Below are 21,260 nucleotides of genomic sequence, written 5' to 3' on the forward strand. Positions count from 1 at the left end.
AGAATGTCACGTCCGGCCGAATGAGCTGCTGATCAATTATCCCTTATTTGTTGTTTTTAAAGAATGTTAATGTGTTTACAAAAGACAAAGAGAAGGGGAGAAAATGTTAAGTGGAACCACGAGCGTGTAATGCGAGACATCTGTGTCATGAATGAATGCAGGACGGAGATCGGTTTACCGCGCTTGGCAGAGACTGAGAGGCAGCAGAACTGAAACAGACAGTGAGGGAGCCACAGTGCAAGAAAGAGTTTAGTTCATCAGCTATAACCAAATAAAGAATAACGCGTAAAGTCAAATATCATAAAAGGTTGGAAGATCAATGTGGTTTATTTGTATTTATTTCACTTTTATAACCAATATTTCACACACATGAATGCACCCATTTACACTGGACTCTCTTGCTTGTGCTCTCTACTTCTACTCTCTGTTTTTTTTGAATGTCAGAAAATGTAGTGAACTAAACGTTACGATGAAAAAGACAATAAGATGCTGAGAGAAATTAAAGCTCCGGCTTGCTGAGCCATGCAGCTCGAGCCAAAGCTGAACATCAAGGCCGGATGGTCTGTGAAGGCCCCATGAGAGCCGGACACAGTGGATCTGTGGCTGTTAGTCTGCTCGGGGAGCTGGGAATTCTTTGTTCGGGGTTTTCATCAGCACACAAAAGGCAGCTTTAGAAACTCTGAGAGACACTATAAATGAGCACACGTGATAGATACCATGTCATATTTCTATGTGTGGATGCGGAAATGGGTGCTAAACAGAACCCAAAACGAACACGCTACATGTTACCCGGGTTTGTGGAAATGCAGTCGCTGCCGGATCTCTTAATAAAACTCACTGTCATTTTAAACCTGCAGTAACTGATTTTATTTTTTCCACTTAGGGGCTGTAGAAGTAAGCTGACATTTAACAGCCCAGGATAAATGAAAACTTTTGACTTCTGCAATTGCTAGATGAAAAGTTAGGGCCTGTCTTCTGATCCCTCTGCCGATCATGAACATAAGTAGAGAGGGGCATATTCACTCCTCTTCCGATATCTATCTAATGGACGAAAAATGTTAAAAACACTATATACAAAAATGAACAGTAAAATGTTAACAGTATATACAAAGCGAAATGTGAAAAGTGAAGTATTTTAATTAAGTCCGGGGATGAAAAACCCCTGTAGAGTATACTGTAGTGTTGGCACCGAAGGCAATATAACGTGCTGTTCGTGAAGCAGATATACGTCACAGTACATCGTGCAGGTTTGAGAATAACTCAGTATTGAGAGGAGTGCGCAGGCTTGAAGATTTTTATTGAAATGCTAAAAATTCAAGGCTCATCCAACAACCAGTGTCAATGAATACTAAAACCCACAGATACCACGAATAAAAACATCGACAGTTTCATAAATCGACAAAATGTCTTCAGTAGATAAAAATTTTCTCTTTTTTTTCCTTTGCAAAGAAAAACACAAACGATAGAAAATACACGCACGGTAAAAGTCTTACATCAGATCAGGAGGTAAACTCAAAAGGTCAGATCCGCTGTTCCTCAGTAAAGGGATTGTCAGTGCGGACGACACGGGATAAAGAGAGTGGGCATTGCTGATACAGTAGCACAGTACAATACTTTTTTTGTTTTCTCTCTCTTTTTTTTTTTTTTTTTTTTACAAAATTATAACATAGAGGATAAAGTAAGGGGTCAACCACATTGGACATCAAGAGATAATCCTATCCATTCAGTAGGAAGCATTTTTCCAATCAAATGTAATACATCCATGCAATACAAATATTTCCTATGACAGTCAAATCATCTTTAACTTGACCTTCCTCCATCCTAAAACTAAAACTCGCTGGCAAACATCTGAAATGTGGTTCAACAATTTTCCCTTTTTTTTCAAAGAACAGATAACACAATTAAAGACCGGACACAAGAGAGAAAGTGTTTTTAAAAACTGGACATCAAGTCCAAAAACAAGAGCTGCATGTCCTTTGACTTCCAGAGTCGTCCACAACGGTGCAGACAGTGCAGAGACACCGCCTGATAGTCCACGGTTTAACAACAACCTCCTCTTGGGTAAGGGTTCTGGTTCGAATTGGGTTCTGAGTTCACTGGAGAGTTTGTAACAAGGTTCAGACGTACTGCTCTTTGGGAAAAGTGTACGCCGCCACTCCTGGGGGAGGAGAAGACAGGCCCTGTACCGATGGGTATTTAAAGATGGCCGTGGTGTGTGACGGAGGAGAGAAGGTGTTTTTTGACGTGGTGGTGGTGCTGCTGCCGCTGGTTGGCTGTGAGGAGGGGTATGGGTGTTGGGGCAGAAATGAGAGAGGAGGGTTGATGGGAGGGGAGTAGGGCTCCGGGTAGTCCTCCTTGTTGCAGGCCAGTCTGTAGCTCACGTAGTCCGCTGTGTTCGGAAGCTCTTCGTAAAAGCGTCCTGAATGCTGTGGAGAAATGAGAGACATATATCAGAGTCCATGTGTGTATGAGGTTTTTATGAGGGGGTCCTTGCGCACAACCATGAGGAAGCACATTATTCCACCGATCAACAGGTGGCAGTAATGTGCCAAGAAAGGCAGCATTGCATCAAATAGAATGAGAAGAAGACGGCTATAAGGAAATACATTTTTATGACCTCAAAGATACAATAAACACAATGGACTTTTGTGAGTAACAATGAATGTAGAGCTGTACCAATTAGCCTATTTTGATAATGGATGAATCAGTCTGAAGAATTCTTTATGAAGCAAACATTAAAAACTCTGGCAGTAAACTGAATATCACTGGGTTGTGGACAAAACAAGACATCTGAGGACAAGATCACCCGACTGACCACCATTTTCTGACATTTCATACACTAAACGAAGCCTCGTGTGGCTCCAGAGGAAGCTGCACGTAATCTGATGAATTGCCATTCTGCCCCAAGTCACTGCCCCACTCGGGCCACCCTGGTCAAAGAACTCTGAACACGCCATTGACTAAACATTCCTTAAGCATTTTCTCTTAAGAGCTACTCAAAGCTGCAAAGAACTGTTAGCAAGTAAAACAGAGAACTGACCTGAATCAACTGAGACCATCGACCACTAAATCTGAGGAAAACCCCTTTGAACATGTCATATGTAAAAGTACAAGCACGTCAATATGTTACCTGGATATCATCTCCTGGTCTTTTCCTTACGGGCTGGGACAGTTTTCTGGACGGAGAGTCACTTCGGATCAGAGAGGATAAAAATGGTCAAAACAAGCAGTTCTCAGATGAAAATAAGGTCCCCAGAAGACTGTTTGCAGCTAGAAAGGTGGCAGGGTCCGCCACATATAAACAAAGTAAACGGTATGAAAATGTCTTTATTCAATTTATTCATTCATGAGACTGAAGAGAGTTTGTTTATTTAGTTTGTTTAGGCATTAAAAAAATCAGTCAATGAAGATATTAATAGTCTTCCCCCAAAACTACATTGTGCACCTTTAACAAGCACAGCAAACAAAAGAGAAGGAGGGATACTGGACTGTTTACGTACGAGGAGTCGTCTTTTCTGCTTCTTATTTTGAGCACCAGGACCGTGATAGTGATGCCCATGAGCACTCCAGCAGCAAGCAGTAAGGCAACTACGCTGATGACATCACCTGTTGCGATCTGTGGTAGTGGCTTTTCTAGAGGGAAAATACACACATGCACGCACACACAATCAATAAGAAATTCCAGCCCAATCGTTCCTTTCCTTCCACTTTGCGCTTATTCTCATGAAATGAGGCCAGACTCCAGGTAGACGTACCTATAATGCTGACCTCCACAGAGGCTGACCGTGTCCCGATGCTGTTGGTTGCATCACACACATAGGTGCCCTGCACGTCATATGTGACCGGCCCTTTGAAGGTAAGGACGTTGTCTCGGATCTCAGCGCTGTTTGGTATGGAGCCATTAACCCTGCAGCATGAACATAAAATGAAAGTTAGCTTGTTGACTTGTCTGAGGGACAATCTCCACAAAAAAGAAACTTTAGTTGTATTTGTTTTGGGAGAAATTCTCTGAATTTAGGATGACCTGGGTTACACCAGCATTGTGTTTTCACCCCATCTTCTTCAGTTGTTTAATGCTGCAACGCTGTTTTGCTGTGAAACTCCATGTTTTGTGGACTTTGAAACATCAGCCAACTTTCCCTTTATTAGTTGTTTGGTGAATTTATCCCTTGATACAATGATGTGTTGTGTAAAGATATATGTGTATGTTGGAAAGGATAGACTCTCCACATAATTCATGAGCAGAAACCAGATGTTGTCCGATTTTGTGACGTGAATCACACAAGGCGAAACACACGCAGAGTTGCACTCACAGTTTCCACTGATACAGAGAGACGGCCGGGTTGGCATCAGCTTGGCAGCTCAGCTGGACGTTCTCTCGGTTCAGGTACCAGTTTCCATCAAACCCATCCACAGAAACATCTGGCTCATCTGGTGCACACACGGGCAAGTAGAAAAAAAATAACATAAAAATTAGCTTCCAATTGAACTTATTTACCTTATTTTACATTTATAGTTATGTACTTGCGTGTGAGACAGACTTACACTGAATATCGAGGGTGACACTGTCAGTGAAGACTTCCTCATTGTAGCTGGTGACACAGGTGAGTGTCTCCTTGTGTGTGTCTTTGTTGGGAACCAAAATGTAGTCACTCTGAACGGTGAACGTCCCGTCTGAGTTTCTGTATTCTCGAGTGGTCACTTCTCCCGGCACCCTCGTCTCCCACCTGCGCACATCAAACGAGGAATCAGTCTCGCGGCAAAGAGATGCATCGGCTGATTTGTGGTTAAGCACATATAAAACCGCACACACACATACACACCTGATGGTGCCGGGTGGTTTTCCATTAGCAGAGATGCAGGTGGCCACCGGTGTTTTCAGATTGGATGAACGAGCCACCAGCGTTGGCGTGGACAGGCTCATCTGAGTCGTCGGGCGAACTGAGAGAGTGAAAATTGAAAATCAAAAGCACTGAGTTGATCTGGAGTTGTTTTTAAAGGCGCACTCTGTAATTTCACTCAGCAGGGGGTGCTCAATCAAAATGAGATACAGGTAGTGTAGTGATGCAAATCTTTCAATGTCACTCAAGCACAAATGTTAAAGTTCAAAGGTACAAAATGTGCCATCAGACACTTCTCAAGCTCATTAATGACGCTGTTATATCACTTTTGTTTCATTTGCATTAAAATTAAAATGTAAACACTCAGAGCTTTTGGTTATGTGTGTGGCTCACAGCTGCAACTTCACATTCACACATCTGTCTTACCGTAGACAGTGAGGTTTACGGTGTTTTCCCGGTTCCCTGCGGGGAACGTGGTGTATTCGCAGATGTAGGTGGACTCGTCAGACAGGCGGAGGGAGGAGAAGGTGATGGTGGTGTCCTCAAGAGTCGGAGTCCGTCGCCTCACTGCTGCATTCTTGAAAGTGACACGGTCCCTGTAGGGCGGGGCCACGGACACACCGAGGGAGGGATTGGCGATCGCCACGTTCTGCTTTGTGCCGTTAACCAGTTTCTGCCATGTTACCTTGAGAAAGAATGATGTATCTGAGTATCTGTCATAAGTGATTCATGGTTGTAGAAGTCCTAAATGTGAAATGTAGATGTCAGGTTAAGGCAGAATATGTTAATATGCTCTGAAATAACTTTCAGAACCCAAGCTTGATTCTAATGACTGTTTTAATGACGCTGACACAACTTCAGTGTTTTAAGTTTACACATCCAGGAGTCACAAAGCGACATATATTTATTTTGGAGTTGTGTTAGTGATCAATTGGCGAACGCAGGTCCATTCACTCTCTTTTAGCTCTGTTTTTGGTCTCAACCAGCTCCTGTGGGAAATGTCTGCTGTTTTAGCATTGATGGTTCTTGTGCCTGGCGATGGACTCTGAGGTGAGGCAACAAATGTGTGGTGTTGCCCTGTTTAGTTTATTGCTTAGTGCAAAGATGACATCACCTCATTCGACGCCCTCGCTCTGTTTCAGCTCAACAACGAGCTGAAACTCACAATAAAGCTTAGTAAAGAGATGAGATTTGGTTGATAATTCTCTTTACCTTCATCACCACGAGCAACTCTTTCACATGTGTCAAATTGGAAAGAGTCATTAGATACATTATCATGATTAAAACATTAGCTATAGCTGCTTTGCATTTTAGTGCGGCTTTGGATTGGATATAGACACATTGAGTAATTGTCCCTTCATTCCTCCTCATTGCATTGCTTATTCTATTAGAAACCCACGTCACACATGTAAAGGCGAATCTGGTTTCTCCTGCAAATATCTGCTGGTGTTCTCTTGGTTTCTCCTACTTTGTAAAAAGTGCGAACACTTTCTTTATTTGGCCAGCTGGGGGCAGCAGAAACAAGTTCAGTATTCACTCTCATCTAAAAAAAAATATTTTGTCTCTGCGTTTTGATCTCCACAGACTCCTGAGGGAAATATCCGTCTCTTTAGCTGCTTAATGCTCCAGTATGCTCACCAGCTCTTTGCTAACTGTCTCTCTGCTTTTTGGTGCTGAGCAGGTGGTGTACGCAGAGTTTTAGAGCTTTTTTAACCTGAAAATAGCCGCCTGCTGTGGCCAAAAAATGATCCTAAAGCTCTGGCAAGCCGAGGGGAGCTGCAGATTTGGGTGATAATTCTGTTGCCCCCTCCTTCCGTCTCAGATTGTTTTTCATCTTTTAGAAGACTTGGTTCATCGTTGGTTGTTTGATATCATCTACCTTGTATTTGGAAGATGGGTTTTGGGTATGAACGGTATTTGCTTTTGCAATTTTGATGTATTTCATGTTTGGCGGACGACTGAATACCTGGGAGATTTTGACAGGCGGGGAGCTGTTGATGAACCGACAGCGGAGATCCACCTTTGAGCCAACATAACCCGACTTCCCGTCATCCATTTCCACCGTCTGGCCATTTATACCTGGAGGAGAAACACAAGACATTGAAAAAAAAAAAGATGTTACTACATATTCAGCTATCCTGGGCGGGCACGCACACACCCACAAATTCGCACTTGTTGGCAGCGTCAGACTGGCATAGTCTAAGCGGTTCACAGTCAGCACAGCATGCTGAGCTGATAAAGTGAGCTGAGCTGTCAAAGGTATTTGAGCAGCGTGAGAGGTGAGCAGGGGTCAAAGGTTTGGATTAGAGTGAGGTATAAATAAGCACGATTTGTTTGGTTACTGTTCCCACTGACTTACTGATCCCCTTTAACAAATCCACAGCAGACACACACCCACTTCCAAGTCACGTTTGTTTCCTTGTGTGTGTCAGACAGACAGAAGTTTACATTCACTACTTGTGCTGTCCCTTTATTCTTACTTACTTACTAACTTACTTTCTTGAACAGTTATTTGACAGCTTTAGTTACTTGTTTACAAGTTAAGACATTTGAATAAAAAAACATACAAACTTTTACAATTCAGCTGAAATAATTAGTTCATTAAATTGCTGCTTTTTCTGTTGTATTATTTTAAATAGTTTTTTCTTTTTATAATTTTGAGGTCTGGACTAATGGCTGGACAAAAACGAGCATTGTGAAGATGCCTTGTTGGGTTCAGTGTTATTGTGACTGCACATCGATTGATGGAAGTAATAATCAAATAGGGTTGTTAAAGTTACCAAAAAGTCATACTTGAGTAAAAGTAAACATATTGTGATAAGAATCTAATGTTATTTTCAAGCATTAAATGTACTCAATGAAATGAAGTTACTAAAAAGTAACTAGTAACTAAAGTTATGAAATAAATGTAGTTGAGTATTTGCCTCCAAAATGTACTGGAGTGGAAGCAAAGTACAAATACCACAAAACTGTTCATAAGCACAGTACTTGAGTAAATGTACTTCAATACACTCCCTCATTCAATTAGATTAGATTAATCATTAGCTGCAGTCCAAAATAGTACATATATTTTGGAGGCAAATTATGTACTTTTAATCCACAACGTTTCAGTTAATCTTTGAATCTTAGTTTCTTTTTATTTTGCAAATTACTGGCTGAATTAAAGCCAAAGTAGCACATTTGAAAAAAAATCATTTTATTGGCAAAAATGCATTCTAATAATCAGAAAATTCATATTATTTGATCCAAGTATCGTCCGACCTTTAAAGTACACTACATAGATACAAATAAGAGATTTGCATTTATGTGTATTTTTATTAAAGTACTACTCATATGGGTGACTTTCACTTTCACTAAAGTTATATCCTAACACGGTATCTTTACTTTTACTCAAATATGATTTTAAGGTACCTTTTTTGTGATGTGACATGTATCTGCGTGAATACTTTTACTTTTAATATGTAAAGACATTTCCCTACTCAAACCTGCATACTTTAACTTAAAGGTGCGATATGTAACGATTTTAATTCAAAGCATTACAAAATTAACACAAATGATCAACAGAAAGTGAAGAAGGAACGGTGTTGACGTTGTATAAAAAAAACATCTATGTGAGAAGAGATATCTACTGCAGTTAGCATGCTAACCAGCTAGCCTCTGGACCAAAGAGATTTTTACCCCAGCACACCAAAGCTTGTGTGCAAGTGGTGGAAATACCGACACTACCCTGGTAGTCCCGCTAGCTGCACAGTGAAATGAGCTAACAAGCTAAAAATAGCTGCAGGCATGGAGTTATATACAGAATACAGTTAGCAGCAGTTTTCAGTTACTCTGGTGATATACTGCCCCCATGGGAGTACGAAATCAAGGAGGCCAATTCTTATGTATTGCACCTTTAAGTAAGATTTTCAAGGCAGGACTTTTACTGTTAATTTTTTTACAGCGTGTTATTAGCACTTAAGTAAAGGATCTGAATACGTTACTCCCACTATATTTGGCAGGTTCCTGAAGAGTGAAACCTCTCATTGTTCTTTATTCATGATGCAGAATAAAGAACAATGATGCTACGCTAAACAAAACAGCTCAAACAATGGCTGCTCTCATTCTCATGCACACATAGTTACACACACGCAAAACACACCTCATTCTACCTCAGTCAGTATCTATCAGCCATCCTTGATTAAAATGTCAAATGACTTACCATCAAAATTTCTTTATCACTGCAAACTTGAATGAATCAATCCTTTTATATTTTACCGGTAACCCCTTTAAAATCCTTTCTTCCTCTTACCGTGGCAGAAGTTCAATAGCGTAAGTGCTGAAGAGATGGAAATGCACTCAAACATTCCATCCATTGCCAAATATCCCTTTTAATGATGCTTTTTCCACAGGACTTTAACTTGAAACCTTGTAAATACGCCCTCGTGATGCCAAAATAAAAGCTTTGCTGCATACAATCGACTTTACACGTTAGCCTCACAAACAAAATGCAGCTTCCTCTTTAACTAAAAATTGTCAGGTCACACAAAAAGAGCTTCGTATCTGTTGCAAATATAGAGTTATATGTGTGTGACAAAGAACCAAACCTTTCTAATGAAATGTCATAATGCAAACAGCCATATCAGACACTACTAAAGTCATCATCAGCTGGTTATCTTTAACTCTTTCAAACACTGAAGGCCAAATTGAAATTTTTTTAAATATGAATATGATGCTGAATTGCAGTGTGACTGTAACCCATGCATAACCAGGGGGGATTTCCATCCATTACATATTGTATTGTATTTTTTTTTAAAAAAAGAGATGTTATGAGGTGACATCGTTCATGGTTCATCATGTTCTCCAATATTTCCACGTTATTAATGGAGAAATATTGATCGGTCCATCTGTGTTCTGGTTTAGTCTCCATCACAGAGGCAACAAATGAAAAGCACCCTGGGCTGACAGCGCTGACTCCATGAAGTAATGCTTTGACCCACAGTGTTTGAGCGTCTGAAAATGTCCGCCGCAGCTGTGTAAGAGCTTCCCCGGGCAAACATGACGTTTCCTGCAGGGTTACAATAACAACACTGGACAATAGCTTCCAGTTGTGCCATTTGAATAGGTCTGACAGAACTGTTTCAGGGCAGGATGTGTGATAAATATTGCAATGTATGGTGATATGTCACACACTGATGTTTCACTAAAAATGAACTGAAAACTAAACTCTGACAGGAGAGATCGCTGGTCAGAGTTTTGGTTTCATTTTAACCAAAACCGTTACTGAACTGTCAAAGGTCGTGTTACATTGTGGGTAATGTAGGCGCCAGGAGGGAAGAGCAATGCGTGAAATAAAAAATATGCTTTTAAAATAGGCTTGTATGTTTTGTTCTGGAGGGAATTACAAATGATGATATTTTTAACACCATCAGCCCTCCTTTAACAAGTTATCTATATCGAACTAGACTATCCATAAGAACTGTCTGTACATCCTATAGCTGCTTTACTGATAGGCTTAGACAAAGCTTAATGTGCGGTGCCCACGGGGGTAAATGTCAGGTCCAATCCTCTTTTTTGCATAGCTGTTATCCCTGGATCAATTGTTACCTGTTGGGTTTAAGTCCATTGGATTGTCTATGCGTTGGTTGGTTGGTTTGAACGAAACATTCGAAGTGTTTCCACGATGGAGGAGACTCAGGGCCTCCGCCCAGAATTGACCCCACTAAGTTTTGGTGTGGATCCAGATGAAGGGACGGATTCAGGAATTCGTTTCTGACAGAATCATCCAAACTTGATTTGTCCCCTCACTCAAAATTATAAATCTACTGATAAAGAAACTTACCATAACATTAGTATTTTGAACATGATGGGACGTCATTGCTTAATCCCAGCTTCTTTTAAGCCAATTAACGTCAAAAGACAAAACATTTTCAAACTAGATCTTTGAAGAGAGCCAACCATGCTGTAGCCACAGCTTGACTGCAGTAACACCTGGTTCACCTGCTGGTCGACTCCAACAGAGCTCTGCAGCAAGTCTTCTAACAGAGCTAAGACATATATCTTCTTTTGCAGGAGACGTCTGCTAAAAAGTTGGACAATTCAACAACAGACCAATATTAGAGATACAACAGTTTTCTATAACTTTACGCTCAATCAAATTTATTTAGATTCTGATCTGTAGAGCTCGGGAGGGCGGGAGGAGAGACTTGGTTCTCATGTGAGAATCTTTAAAGAGTGAGCCGAATAAAGGTCAACCACAGGCTTAGCCTGTCCGAGAACTGAAGGCCAAACAGTTCTCAAACACAGTGAAGAATCAAGGTCTCTGCAAATTCTCAAATCTCTCTAAGCACTGAGCAAGCAGATGTGTTCATATGCTCATCCCATAAATCAGACTAAGACTGTTCTTATAAATGAGATACAGACGGAACACTTGAGACAGGACTGTGAATTCTGACAATTTTTAAAAAATATGTTGAGCTTCTGATCCTCACCAAGAAGAAGAACTCACAAGAATTCAAATTCAACAGATGGCAGACTGAGTCTTATGAGACACAGAAAAAAGACACAGCCTGTTAGTGTTGATGAAGGTTCTCAGTCATCCAGCTCATGGTAAAACTGTATTGGAGGCAACTGGACGTGTTTCAGTTTCTCGAAGAAGCCTCTTGGACAAGAGGTGAAACGTCTTCAAGAAGCTAAAACACGTCCAGTTGCCTACGATAGAGCACTTAGCCTGTTAGCGCTTACCATAACCGGAAAGATTGGAAAACAAGGCCTCGATCAAATTATGATGATGAGAGAGTGCACTAATTCCCTACTTAAACAGATTTGTTTGGTCTTGCCTTTTCATATAAATGTACATAAAAGCAATTTAATATGTATATGGCACATTTGTGCATGTCCCCTGCACGCAAACATGCACAGAACAGCTTGGAAATACGGACAGATCTGCCCCGCTGACATCAGTCATCAAAAATATGACCAACATCCTCACATGATGTCACTAAGACCTGGGCCATATGTGTGTTTTGTTATATTATTGAGTTTAATAGATTTGTATAGGGGCACGAGTTCAGTGTGCCTCAACGCCCACTTTTATAAATCATGTGTGTGTGTGTGTGTGTGTGGTGGTGGTGGGGTGTGTCCGTGGGGGCGGGTCATTGGGAGGGAAGAAGGCCAGCAGAGCGAGGAGATTACAGCATTTAGGATATTAAAGTGCATCCGCATCAGATCAGTCATGGTTCATTTCCGGTGCTGATGTATGGGCAGCTCACAATTACAACCTGTTTTCGCTGAATTATTGTGGATTCAGTCCTTACAAATGTGTGTGTGCATGTCTATTTTGAACCTCAGTGCCTATGAGAAAGTAGGAAGGTGCAGAGAAAAATGTCCTTTTCTTGTGATGGTGTATAATTTTAGACCAACATAATTATTTTGTTTATCTCTGTGTAAGGTTGCTGATGGTTAAATTTAATCCATGGTCTAACACACCGTGAAACTTTGTTAGACTCCCTCTCCAGAGATCAAGTTAGCAGACCGCTAATTTACGGAGTTTTATCAACCTCAGAAACGACCGCACGACAACAATACACTGCAATAAACGGATCCAAATAGAAACTGCCACCAAAAAGCCACAAATAATGCTCAGAGCACCAGCACCAAACTTCAGCAACAGTACAACTAGGGTCTCAGCACATAGTCCGGGGCATTAAAACTCTGCTAGCTTTGCTGGATTTCTACTGAAAAGCTGACAAAATGTACCACTCTTCTGCAGCAGCTTCCTGTTGACGGGAAGTCCCGACGAGTCGATTACCGAGTGCAGTAGAGTTCCGCGGCTCATGGATGAAAATGTATGATTATGACTCCATGGAAAAGCAATCAAAGTTTATATGTGTCTTACCTGCCAGTTTGTAACAGTTATTATCGAGAGCGGACAGGGAAAAGAACGGAATTGAGCATTTCTAACCGCCCTCGGTAATCGTCGCGTTGGGACTTCCCCGACCCGGAAGCTGATGGAGGAGAGTTGAAATCTGTTTTGTAGCTTCCCAATAGCTTCCCTAGCTAATCTAGCAGAGGTTAGATGCCCCGGACTATGTGCTGAGACCCTATTTGTACTGTTGCTGAAGTTTGGTGCTGTTCTGAGCATTATTTGTGGCTTTTTGGTGGCGGTTTATATTTGGATCCATTTACTGCAGTGTATTGTTGTCGTGCGGTCGTTTCTGATCCCGTATACCATCCCAACCCTTAAAAAACAAGTCGTAAAGGAAAAGTTTACCCAAACATGAACATTCAGTCATTATCTACTCACCTCCCCACGCTGATGGAAAGTCAAGTGAAGTTTTGTAATACACAAAACATTTCTGGAGCTTCATCGGGCAATTTCACTTGTTTTATTACATTTTAAAACAAATCCCCATTTACTTCTACTTGCTGTTCATGAGAATGCTGCAACGCTGTTTTGCTTGCGAAGCTCCAGAAATGTTTTGTGGACAACCAACTTCACCTGACTTCCAATCGACATAGGGGCGAGTGGATACTGACGGAATTCACACTTTTGGATGAACTGTTCCTTTAAACCTCAAACAGCCCTTTGAAGTTAAGAGGATCGGCCAATTTGTCCTCACTCACCAAAAATGTTTTGTTTGGTAAAAAAAAAAATTCTGGTTCCTCACTGTGTAATAATTACAAAGAAACACACACACACACACCCCCGAGCTCTGTGGCTGAACTGATTAGTGGCTTTAGGTGTGTGTAAAAGAAAAAAAAAAGAGTGCCTACCTCTCTGCTACAAACACACACACACACACACACACACACACACACTTTCACATCGCGTCAGCTCCACATCTTTCCCACCATGTGTCCATTCACATTCTTCTTTTGTTCAAACTATGGGAAATGACCTCACCAGTCCACATGACAATGATCCATAAACAGCAGCAGCACACAGGCAAGAGAGGACCATGGGAATGTTATAAAAACAATAGAAATATCGTTTCACACTTCAATGAACAGCAAGAGCATGGCAGTGTGGTGTGGGGCTTTTTCTTTATATCCTGTGAGGATATCCTCCTTCTTTCTGCCTCATACTCATTATGTGACAAGCCGCTTTTTTTTTCTTTCTTTTTTTTACTTTTCCCGTGTGTGTTCGTCAGAGAGACGGTGGAAGGTTTGGCTGCAATCCAGAAAAGAGACGGGAGAATTTACAGAAGGCATCATTATATGATCAAATCCCTTTTGATAAAGAGTTTACAGATTTTTTTTTGGTCATATGCTAAAACAAATAGAAATTATCATTTTATTTATTTTAACCTTTATTTAAACAGGGATGCCTTTTGAATTGTGTCCACTGTAATGCAGTCATGTAAACGCTTTCATCCTCGGAACAACCTCCTTGAATGGCACCTTATAATATATCAAGAGCTGTGTAACAGCTATCTAGTTGCTCTGTGAAGCTGTACGAGCTTTTAGCTAAATGCTCATACTGTCATATTAACATGCCTACAATGATAATGCCAACACGCTTTTGGCTGCCATGTTCAGCAGGTATAAGCAAGCCTCCAGGAAGAGTGCTAGGCCTCGAGGCCAATTTGAATTTGAATTTAGTCCCCTATAGGCTTCCATAAAAAGTCCAAACCTTTATTTATAAAGTCCCTGCTTCGCCACACTTTTATAGAAAATTGGAAAAGAAAGCAGAGAAAAGATCAAAGAGCGGTCCTCCATATTGGCACATAGTCAGTATTTCAGGTATTTATAAGCCTGTGTCTAAGATTAAAAACACGAGGCTGACTTCATTATGTGCAGTGGTGCTGTTAGGAACGATCATCACATTGAACTGCAACATCTCAAGGCTGAACAAACTATGTCTACCTTCAGCCTCGCTCACTTAGCTACCAGAAGGCCACAGGCACAAAAAAAAACAAACTGAAGTACTGCGACAGATGAGAAAATGAAGCACAGAGAGAGGGAGAGAAAGAGGAGTGGACAGATTAACTGTTTAATCTTTAGGCCATCAAATCTGTGATTGATCGGGGATTACACACTGTGTTTGTGTCTTTGGCCTTGTGACTTACAATGCAGGGGGCACCAGAGTTAAGACCAACTGACACACGCGCAAAAAACACACACAATGCTCAAACTAAAGCTTAACCACATGTTGCCTGAAAGTGACAGAGGTTTGTGAAACGATTATATACCCGACTAGGCTGTTATTTCACATTGAATCGCTCAGAATCAAAAGATTGTAGTGCGTGACAGCAAAGAACAACTTCACCAACAACAGAAACAGACATTAGGACATCCACTTTGCCAGATTATGTGCGCTCCTTTCCGTTTCTGCCTGATTGAAATGGAGAAGACACTTCACCTCTTCTCATTTCCCCCCTGAATCAATTGTAATCTCTCATTGTTGCTGATTGAGATCTGTGCGCACACACACTCGGGTACAAGTGTGCGTGTTTGTGTGGGTGTGTAATCTCTGTTGCACTGCAGGAACGTGGAGTGTGCACTTGGCCGGTGTTCAGCGGGCAGCTCACAGGATTATGATGACTGTCGCTGCTGCATCTGTGTTTTGGGGACATGAGAGGAGACCGAAAAAACCCCAAGAGAGAGAGAGACAGGAGACGGAGAGAAATTAAGAAAATGTCCGTGGAGGAAGATGAACGGACTGAGAGACAAACAAAAATGCTTCCGGGGGGTTGGGGGGGCTGACTCTGAAGAGGTGGGTGCAGAAAGAGCAACAAACAAAAGAGGGAGAGGACAGAAGGGCTGTGTGTTTGTGCTGGATTATTTCTGTGGGGTCGTGTCTGTGTGTTCCAGCTGTGGACTGTGGATTATGCAAAAATTCAAGAGAACGCCGGCCTGTCTGTCGGTCTCTGTCAGCCTTTTTAGTGTCTTTCGGCAGTGGTGGATGGCAAACTTTTATTTGTGTGAGGTGGGGAAAAAAATGACATCAGTGGCTTCCAGTGACAGCACTGCTGGGGCAGACCGGCAGAGGCTGACAGACCTGCGGAGGCTGTCTGAGTCTACACCAGCCAGGAGAAGACAGATACACTGCAACAACAGGCAGCAGACTGGGACTTGGCAGCGATCATGTTGTTGCACCCTTCCTGCTCCCTGTGCAGCTCTAATCCACTGCCCTGTCCTTCAACATGACAATCCTACACACATGGCATGGCCTCACACTCGGCAATAACACATACACACATGTATGTACACCAGGAAATTAATGCTCAACATGCGGGGGGGGGGGAGGGCGGGTGGGGTTATCACTCACCGAGTGAAAAAAGCAATCACAGCAGATGTCACAGCGGCTCAACACATCCATATGTTGCCACAATCGCTTTTGTCATTACGTAGTATGAACACCATCAACACCCCCCACCCCCCTTACCAGGCATAAAGCTGATGCCAGCTGTACGTATGGCGGCAGCTTAGTGTGATCACACAGCTGCACCTGTTACAATGAGGCAAGAGTTATGCCATTCATTCAAACACACACACACACACACACACACACACACACACACACAATCCCCCACACACACACACGCAAGACTGTAAGATGCGGGGATGCCATCTGCAAGAGGCAGCCACATCTTAGCGTGATTACACTGATGCACCTGCTGAAAACAGGCGAGTTTAGTTCCACACTCTGAATGAAATTCATCTGATCTGAGTTCTGCTCTGATGAGAAGTAAAGTAGTGTAGTTTCAGAGATTTAATCATTTGGATATGAAGATGAGAGGAGTTTGACGCTCTAAGCTGCACTGAATAGGCAAAACTTGCACTGATGCCCAATACGCTTTCCCCATCCGTACAAATGTGCAAGGGTCAGTGCAGGGTCAGTTTGTTAGAATTGGCCACCGGTCAAATTCAAAACAAACCACCAGAGTAACCGCTCACTGCTAACTGCTGTTAACCAGAGTAACCGCTAACCAGAGTAATCACTAACTGCTGCTAACTTGCACAGTTAGCCGTGCAGCTAGCAGTTTGATCTGGGAGCTTGGGGCACCGAGGAAGTGCCGCTAGCACAGGAACATTGGACCGGGTCGGAATAGGGATAGCAGGTTAGCATTCTAACTTCAGTAGATATCTCTACAACCCAATACATGGACGTCATAATGTCAAAACTGCTAAAATTCGTATATAATGCACCTTCACGATGTTTATTCTAACATCAACAGGAGGACAATTAATGAACCAACAGACTACAGTACATTGAGAATCAACTTAATTTTGATCAATTACTGATGCTTCATATTGGTTAGCTGCTATTATCGGCCGATATTGGCCTATCACATGCATATCAGTATCTCTATTTAGGCTGTCCGATATTTTCGACGTGAAAATCTTTAGTGGTAGTCAGCCAGAAAAAGATGCTTGAGCTAACTTAGTAAAGTTTACCATTTCACTGGTGTCATTTTAGACAATTAAGTTAATTGTTAAACTATACAAAATCCTGCCACCACTAAATATCCTTGTCACAAGTGTTTGATAGCCACATTCCGCTTCATTGATCAGTTGTAAACGTGTTCTAAGTAAAAACTCTTGGGTTGCCAGGTTGTGAAAAAAAATTAGACTATACTTATATCACAACCTGGCAACTCGAAATTCTATAACAGATATACACAATGATGCACATTATTTTTTCATCAATAACAATAACTACTAAACCACCTCAAGTGGTAAACCTTTAATAAGTGTATTATTATGATAATTAATTAGGGTCATTTAAATGAACACTTATATGACACTAAAATGTAAAAATGGAGTGAAGAACATCCGTCTGTTTATTTGTATGACGCAAAATCATTTATGTCAGACTGAGTTTAGATCAGTTTAATCTGTACACTTAATGTGCAATGCATATGCCACAATATTGTTCTTTTTGCACCCTCCTCCTTTGTGACTGGCATAGATTTCCCACAGAGAAATCAATCATGTCTTTCCTCTGGATTCATGTCACCCAGTGTCTCATCACCATCACGACTATTGAACCAGGTGCTAAAATAAAGCAGAGCAGCCTACCTGGAAAGAGACAAGTTGTTATCAGGAATATCCAAAATCCAGTGTTGTCCATGCCCAGACCTCCAGTGCCAGCTTCTCGCTGTGGTGAAATTCCCGGTGTGCACTTTGTTCTGTGGCTCCTGCCTCCCACACTGAACGCACGGCGGCAGGTTGGGCTTCAGGTTTGCGCGTCAGGGTCCAGTCAGGTCTCCATGCGTGCTGCACACCGAGCGCGCGCTAACACACACACACACACACACACACACGCACACACACTCCCCCTCGCCCTGAAAAGATTTCTCAAACTTGTCCCCCGCAGCCTGTTTCACTTTTTCTCTCTCCCACTGTGATGCCGACCTCAGTCTGAGCTGTAGCGGAGCTGCAGCAGTGTCTGTCCGGCAGAGGCTTGGCGGGGATAAAGCAGCTTAACGCGTGGGCAGATTATTTCGGAGATAGCCTACCCCCAGTCCGACAGCTCTCTGACAGTGTGTGAGGGCTGAGCTGAGCACTGCGCCCTGGGTGCACAGTTAGAAAAAAAACAAGGTGCAGTCTGGCTATTTTAAATAAGCAGACTCAATAGACGCAATTAGGGGCCCCAGACAGGGGCGTGGCTACAGGAATCAGCTCCCGTGATTGCCACCCACCCACCAACCCACACACACACACACACACACACACACACTGCGCCTGATGCCTGATGCCAATACCTGCTAATTGCAGTGGTGGAGGAAGTATTCAGATATAATGTCATAATGAGAATATTTTTTTATGTAGACGATTCATTCAAAAAAACTATTCATCCCTATAAACTACCCCGATCTGCCGTGTCGAGGGGCCCATAGAGCGTGCGCACTGGAGACTTCCGCCGACTAAACTTCCAGTTTAGCGGCGGGCTAACTTGAATGAAATGATTTAGTCTTGCGTCTCATCTAGACTTCGCAAATTTTATCGGACCGAATGAGTCAAACGAGTCATTTCGCGAAGATAGATAGATGTCCCCTGTGACTGTCGGACTGTTATGTATCATCAGATTAAAGAGTGCCGCAGGAATTAGTCCCAAAACCCAGAAATAACTTCCATTCCATTTGGCTAGAAGTCAATGACGGCCGCTAAGATGTGGCTAAATGAGACCACAGAGGGACATTACAGTACACAAGTCCATCTTTACACGCAGACTATTCCAACTCTGACTTTTCAACTTTTAGAGTGACACATCTTTAAGTCATTTTCAATCATTTGTAAGGGAATAATGCATGGATCTTGATGGGAAAAAAACCAAATCGAGTTTATTCAGGTGACTGGGTACAGTTCGATATCTGTCTGATTTAAATATGTTTTTATAGTCGTGTCTATACGGTAACAAACAGGAAAATGTAGCCGAGACAATGGGGATTCAGAGAGGTACTAACAGTTTTAATGCATCTCTCGCAGATTTAAAGTGTATCCAAACAGCTGTGACAGATTTTGGTGGGATCCAAAAACAAGACTATGCTCAGCACTTAATTTCTCCTTACCAAGCTATTATTCTGCCACAGCACTATGGAGGTATGATTCCACTTGCATTGTTTTGTTATCCCACCTCTATAGTGGTTGGCTGGCACAGATCTGAGGAGTTTAAATCATGGTTAAGCAGTTCTGGGCGGTTTAAACCCTAGAGTGATACAGCAGGGCTGTCGATTTTGATATTGGAGTAGGCTTTGTTGAATTAAAGGGCACTGTTGGTAAGCGCTCTGCATACCATTCTGGTTATTACTCGCATTAATCTATAAGAAGGATTGTATTGTTTTCGTTTATGTCTAACTATAAGGACTGCAACTGATGATTATGGACTAATCTGCTGATTTTTTTTTTCTCCACTGATAAGTTTACTGATTGGTTTGTAACTGACACCTTCACAAAGATTCCAGATTATATAATAAACCAGATAATAAAGACCAGATAATAAACACAATTAAACCTGTAGCCCTGTATGGCCTAATTGGTGAAATATGTTGAGATATCCACCACGGTTGCATACAGACTTACATGTTCGTCTGACAGTTAAGTGCAGATAAGAGTTTGATCTCCACACACTGAAAGCCACTGGAGATAAGACGCGTTGTGCAAAACAAGGAGAGAAGTTCAGTGGAGGCATCCACTGTAGGCGGGCGAGAAAAAACGACAGAAACTGAAACTGGAAAATTGTGTGACACACGGGGAGAAGGAAGAAAGAGCCTGGTGGCGTCAGAATGTGCCTGAAGATGAGAGAGAAGGGAAGATGTAGGAGGCATCATGGCACATCTGAAAAGCTTCAAAGAAAAGTTCCCCCGGAAATGAAAATACTGTCATTATATACTCATTTCCATGCCGATGGAGAGTCGGGTGAGGTTTTCGTAGTCCAAAAAAACTTTTCTGGATTTTCACAGCAAAGCAGTGTTGCAGCATTCTCCCAACCGAAGTAGATGTGGCTCCATAAAACTTGTCTGGCATAATCCTAGATTGATTTGAAAAGGATTTTATTTGTGCCCTCGATGCGCATTTAGGCTCTTTGTACCCACTTCAGAGGCTTTCAGCTCAGCAGCTACAGTGAAGATTTCGTCTCACTAGAAAGGGTGTGAATAAAGTCTTTTCAAAAAATCTTCAGGTGGACGAGCTGTATGGAGCCATTTCATTTATTTTATTTCCCCATCCCCAAGTCCCCGTCTACTTCAGCTGTTGAGGAGAATGCTGCAACACTGTTTTGCTGTGAAGCCCCAGAAATATTTCGTGGACCATAAAACTTTAAACCCCTCTCTGCCATGAGGGTGAGAAACCAAAACAGAGAAAACGTGATAAAGTGTCCCCTAGGGTGCCCTTCCATTAAGGCCTTCATCGGGATAAGTACCCTGATGGAGGCCTTAATGGTTCCTCCTTCCTGCTGACATTCCTATTATGATTCAATAGCATGATGAGTGTCGGGGTAAGTGGTGTTATTTTAGGAAGCCACACAAAATCTCAATAATTAACATCTTTGTAATTAATATTTTAGCTATATTTTGTTTGCCCCACATTTTCAAGAGAAATTGGAATAGCCATTTGTTCACTCTTCTTGCAAAAAAACTCCTTATTCATGTGTTTCTATAGTGTCTACTTAGTGTGAAGTACTTTGAGCTCACGCGGTCTACGCTCCTTCAGGCCAAAAGTCAGGTCGACCCGAAACTCTAGCAGTATGAATGTTATCCTCCAGATGCAAGTGTAACCTGTCCAGGTGTTTTCCTGTCTCTATGATCGTAAAGAGGGTAATAGGAGTGAATAGAAGCGTTGTAGTACTCAAAAAACAGTCTCGGTCTCAAGACCACTTTTTGAGGTAACGCTTAGAATCTATTTCGAGACCAGTCGAGAGTGCCTTTATCTGCTTCATCCACATTTTATTGTGAGTGTCTCGTCGCAGTGTGGGACTCACACTGGTCTTGGTCT

At 42.0% G+C, this 21,260-nt stretch overlaps 1 protein-coding gene across 1 annotated transcript; it reads right to left on the reverse strand.

Annotated features, from left to right (window-relative positions):
• Nucleotides 1-1,280: 1,280 nt before the first annotated feature.
• On the reverse strand, nt 1,281-18,400 carry nectin1a (nectin cell adhesion molecule 1a). Its single transcript, XM_030437227.1, has 10 exons — nt 17,847-18,400; nt 6,808-6,920; nt 5,268-5,526; nt 4,824-4,941; nt 4,546-4,727; nt 4,314-4,431; nt 3,756-3,907; nt 3,501-3,633; nt 3,131-3,191; nt 1,281-2,426 (listed from the first exon to the last, which is right to left on the reverse strand). The coding sequence occupies exons 1-10, from the start codon at nt 17,896-17,898 to the stop codon at nt 2,118-2,120; spliced, it is 1,497 nt and encodes a 498-aa protein (XP_030293087.1). The 5' UTR covers nt 17,899-18,400; the 3' UTR covers nt 1,281-2,117.
• Between the last annotated feature and the right edge of the window lie 2,860 nt (nt 18,401-21,260).

This window comes from Sparus aurata, chromosome 13, assembly GCF_900880675.1.
Source record: "Sparus aurata chromosome 13, fSpaAur1.1, whole genome shotgun sequence".
Lineage (NCBI taxonomy): Eukaryota > Metazoa > Chordata > Actinopteri > Spariformes > Sparidae > Sparus > Sparus aurata.

Bases quoted from the DNA above. Each gene is read 5' to 3' on its own strand.
- nectin1a (XM_030437227.1), bottom strand. From the start codon at position 17,898: ATGGACAACACTGGATTTTGGATATTCCTGATAACAACTTGTCTCTTT. The intron at 4,942-5,267 runs GTAAGACAGATG...TCACTCTCTCAG, and splicing joins CGTAAACCTCACTGTCTACG to TTCGCCCGACGACTCAGATG. The intron at 3,634-3,755 runs GTACGTCTACCT...TTTTCCCTCTAG, and splicing joins TGTGGAGGTCAGCATTATAG to AAAAGCCACTACCACAGATC.